Source organism: Paramormyrops kingsleyae, chromosome 21 (genome assembly GCF_048594095.1).
Source record: "Paramormyrops kingsleyae isolate MSU_618 chromosome 21, PKINGS_0.4, whole genome shotgun sequence".
Classification (NCBI taxonomy): Eukaryota; Metazoa; Chordata; class Actinopteri; order Osteoglossiformes; family Mormyridae; genus Paramormyrops; species Paramormyrops kingsleyae.
This window is the reverse complement of record NC_132817.1, coordinates 4,306,824-4,311,485: the sequence shown is the minus strand read 5'-3', so window position 1 is coordinate 4,311,485 and position 4,662 is coordinate 4,306,824. Positions and strand designations below refer to the sequence as shown.

Genomic DNA, 4,662 nt, shown 5'->3' with positions numbered 1-4,662 from the left:
ATACGATCCTTGCGTGCTGTGTTAGAATGTAACTGTCTCAGAGTGGACTTAACTCTGGTAGAGTTGATTTAATCCCGACTTTACCGTGCGTACACTTTGTATCAAAAGTACATGCCAATACGGAAAAAACGTGACGACGAGTGTAAAAGTCTCTGGTCGTTTAACCTTTCTCTGCAATAGAAGAGTCTCTGAGAATCAGTTTGTGTCATTCTTCTTTAATCGACACATTCTTTCCATCTAATAAATTTTTACAAGTTTGTTAGTATCTTAAGTGTATTTGTACAAAACAAAACAAAATGAAACATATATACAGTCCGCGTTTCTGTGTAGACCTTTCTTTAAAAGTTCAATGTCTGTTTGTTTGTTTTTTGAGAACTGAACCATAGTATAGATAGCATTTCTGATCCTCTTTTAACATAGTCGCCGTGTCGTCATTTCGCAGTTTTTGTTCACTTCTGTTCGTCTCTCCACACGAGAATTAGTGTCTATTGGATCGATTTACCGAGGATGCGGCGTGCCAGGAATAGGGTTAGCCAGCGGATTCAAAGCAGGTTGGCCCCCTGACCCAAGACCGTGGATGAGGACCCTTGGAACCAGGGGCCTCTGAAGGCCGGGGTGCGGCGCCGGCGCAGTCCGATACATACTGCTGTACATCGCAGCGGCTGCAGCGGCGGCCGTCGTGCTGTCCATGGTGCCCAACAAACTCGGATGGTAAAAATACGGCGACGGAAACATTCTTTGTAAAGCCGAATAATTTCCAGCTTCAGCAAGCAACTCTAATCCGACTGCGGTCTGTCTCTTCCACTTCGTCCTAAAATTAGATTAAAAAACACAAGTCAATGATTTAACTGGTTCGGACTGCTTCAATTCCCCAAACACCCCTTAATTAGGCAGGTTTAATCACTGGGCGAACAAATTACTGTGTGTTTCCACTAAAGAAATCTGCAAGCCAAACAAAGCGCCGAGTCCCTTTCACAAACCCGCGAAAGTGTTCACTTCTCTTTCCCAAAAAGATAAACAAAAATGAAACTGTCGTGTTATTCTAAAAAATATTATAATAGTTCGTTGGGACAGTGAAAAGAGCAAATGTAGAGTTGTGAGTTTTTATATTTAAGTTATTTTTCAAATGAACTTAACCCACATTACAACAACAGTATACTTGTACAAAGGGGCATGCGGTTTTACAATGTTTAACTAAAAACGAGTTCAATACATTTAAAGTAACACACATTATATTTAGCTCTATACAGTTCTATAATCGAAATCAAAACAGAATATTTTATTCACACATGTCTACTACTTCTTAAAATTCAAACTACCCTCTGTAGTCATATATTTACACACATTTAACGCTAATCTTTTCTGACGTATTGAGGGTGATAGCGAAGACAAGCGCATAAATGCATACTAATATCTGAATACGTTTTTGTGCACTACAAAAAAATGAAAGTTTTTTTTAAATCTATGCAATAATTTTGGAATAGGCCTATATTGCCATGCACCTTTAAGAATAAAGTACCAGTAATTTTTAAATTATAAACGTAATTTAGAAATTAATATTATCTTTCTGTATTTATCTTTTTTTATTTATTACTGCCCAAAAATAGATATCTAAATATATTTTAGAAAAAAAAATCAAAGTTTGAATTCGAATTAAATGCATTTTTAAATATTATATATAAGCTGATTTATAATAACGTATAAATTTAAGCGGCAACTATACGAGACTTTTTGCACTTGATCTGTAAATTTTATTTCAGTGTTTCCCCTTTTATTTATTTATCGACTACAACCGTTATTTTTCTTTCCAAAAGCAAAATCTTTTAACATGGTATAAGATGCAACTTAATTAATGTGTTAATAGGCATAAAACAGGCCTGTAACTAATACCCAGTATTGTAACTGGTAATTGCTATGGTTTCAACTATAATGTCCCATAACGAGTGCAGAAACAAACAAGGCCACGTACCGTCGGTTCTGGTACCACGTCTTCACCTGCGTGTCCGTGAGATTCAGCGCCGCGGCCAAGTCCATCCGATCCTGCACGCTGAGGTATTTCTGACGCTCGAAGCTGCGCTCCAGCTGGTTCAGCTGGTTGTCCGAGAAGGCTGTGCGTGCTTTTCGTGGTTTTTTGGTGCGGATCGGGGGACTTTCTCGGCTGCTCGAAATCTCTCGATCGCCCTCCTCTTTCGTCCCTAAACAGATATATAAAAATTAAAATCACAGAAAATGTCTCACCTTAACATCTTTAAAAACTTTTAAAAAACTAATAAGACACGGCCAGAAAAGAACGTGCCGTTATCACTAAATCATTGAAGGCACTTTCATGCATCAATAGTTTGCAGCAACGACTCTCAACTGTATATCACATTATTTTTAAATCTGAATGCGTTCGTTCTTTACGCAATAAAATGTTTCGAGCCATGACATATCTTAAAGAAAGTTGAAACCTGTGAAATGTATTGAAAACCGGCAGCAAAGAGGCGGATTTGAGTTGACGACAGAGACCTAGAGCGCATCGCGGGACCAGACAGCGCGTAGAAAGAATCCGGATTCTATTTGTCAACTTCGGTTTTTTCGCTGAGAAGCGAGAGAATCGATATGTCAATCCATCTCTATTTGTAGCACTTTTTTGCGCTCCGCGGTCTCCCCTGTAGGAAGAACAATAATCTCTCTAATTGACCCACAAGGGAGGCCAGTTCACGAAGAAATCACCAGACAGGCGCTCCCTTCCTGTGTTTTCGGTCCTGTTGTGATGATAGTAAGTACCACGAATCCACACGATAACACTGCACTATACTCTAAAGTGCTATTTGTACTCTATTTGCATAATTTAAAAAATATTTGGTAAATGTGTTTAATTGAAATCAATAAGCCGTGCAGTTTGTTTTCAATGCAAATCTTTGTTCCGTTTAATAAATTAACCGCATAAAATGATCAGAATAAAATGTCAATATCGAATTATTATTATTATTATTATTATTATTATAAATAATAATAATAATAATAATAATAATAATAATATCACTTCGACGGACACAACAGGCAAAAGTATTGCTAGACTTTAACGCACAATAAATCGTTGTTTAGAGAGACAACCCCAGGTGCGATTTATTTCAACATCCTTTAAAAGACGGAAATAACAGGATAAAATAGTGGCCTTTTAAGAAACGCGAGTATCTTCTTACCGTTACATTTCATGTCGCCGTGAATGTCATCTCTTGTGTCCAGTTTGCTCTTGCTGTCATCTTGCTCCAGTTTTGGCCTGAAGCCGTCCGTCGCGACGTTCTCCAGTTTCGGCGTGTGGTGAGGCGACGACACGCTGGTGCTGTACGGCGCGCATGTGGCCAGCGGTTTGCTGTCCCCCAAAATGTCTTTGATGAGGAAGGACGAAGTGGCTGTCCTGGGGGCAGAGCCGGCAGCGCCGAGCTGCTGCTGCGGCGAAAGCTGCAAACTCTGCTGCTGATTGTGAAGTTGGTGGTGATGCTGCAGGCTGTCTTGGAGCAGATGGGCTTCGGCGTGCTCCATGGTGACCGAAATGGGGGATGACGGAGCAGTTCCCACAGTGTCTATCTCCGAACATGGTGACGGGCTGCCCTGGCTCCTGAAATCCGCGCTCCGGCTGTCCCCCAGACGAAAATCTCCGTTCATCAGCACTGGGCTCCCACAGCCAGTACTATTTGACAAAATAGTGTCTATTCCAAAACTCGATCCGCTGGACGCTTCCATTGTGAGGAAAAAAAAACCAAAATACTTCTTTTTTCTTATTTTGCCCTCATTACGAATTTTAGAATGCCGAAGTTCCCCATTAAATAATAATTATTTAAAAAAAAAAACACACAATTAAACGAAGTAACACCGAAGAACCTGGTGGCCAGATTGTATTATGTTGCCTGTAATATTACGAGTGAAAAATGCATAAATAATATTGACCAAATAAATTGCACGAAGCTGTTTCTCGCTCTGCTTTTCAGGTGGACTCTCCAGGAATGATGCTATTCGGTGTGGACTGGGGCACGCAGTGAGCCGATGTAGTCCAAGTCCTTTTGTTCTGTGTATTTAACTTTTTTGCTAAGTTGAGGTGTGGAGAGACTCTAAAGAGCAACTGCTCGCCACCACGCTTCTATTTTGCCCGTAATCGTAACGTTGCTCTACAAAGACTTCCTACCATGACGTCAGAGCCCTTGCAAAGAGACTGATTTTCTCCTTTATTATAATGCGCCGCTAGTTTCACCCCCCCTCTCTTGTCATTGGCTTCAGCGTGACGCCGGCTACATTTAACCAATCAAGCAGTCGCTGCTTTATCTTGTCATTCTCCAGACAGCTATTGAACCTTGAATGCTCTTTTCCGCGCAACTTATGCTGCCGTCTTAAAAGTGCGGCTCCGAGAAAAGGAAAATATTGTTTCACGAGCTTTTTAAATCGATAAAACAAGTGCCACACAAAGCAGAGTAAAACCATCATCTAAAAAAAGTTGCATGTTCAAATTTTGCTTAAGTTGAATAATATTCTATCCCGTCAAAATGTTTCGGAGATAAATTGTTTTTATTGCTCTCTTAAACTGTGTTGTAAAAATGTACTGATAAACAAATTAGGCTAAGAAAACTATAGATTTTGTTTCAAAGCCGCATTTTTTTATTGCAGTAAGATCTTGGTTGTGGG

General features: G+C 39.9%; 1 protein-coding gene across 1 annotated transcript; it reads right to left on the bottom strand.

Annotated features, from left to right (window-relative positions):
• Nucleotides 1–368: 368 nt before the first annotated feature.
• On the bottom strand, nt 369–4,119 carry barhl2 (BarH-like homeobox 2). Its single transcript, XM_023816690.2, has 3 exons — nt 3,189–4,119; nt 1,970–2,195; nt 369–811 (listed from the first exon to the last, which is right to left on the bottom strand). The coding sequence occupies exons 1-3, from the start codon at nt 3,727–3,729 to the stop codon at nt 499–501; spliced, it is 1,080 nt and encodes a 359-aa protein (XP_023672458.1). The 5' UTR covers nt 3,730–4,119; the 3' UTR covers nt 369–498.
• Nucleotides 4,120–4,662: the final 543 nt, after the last annotated feature.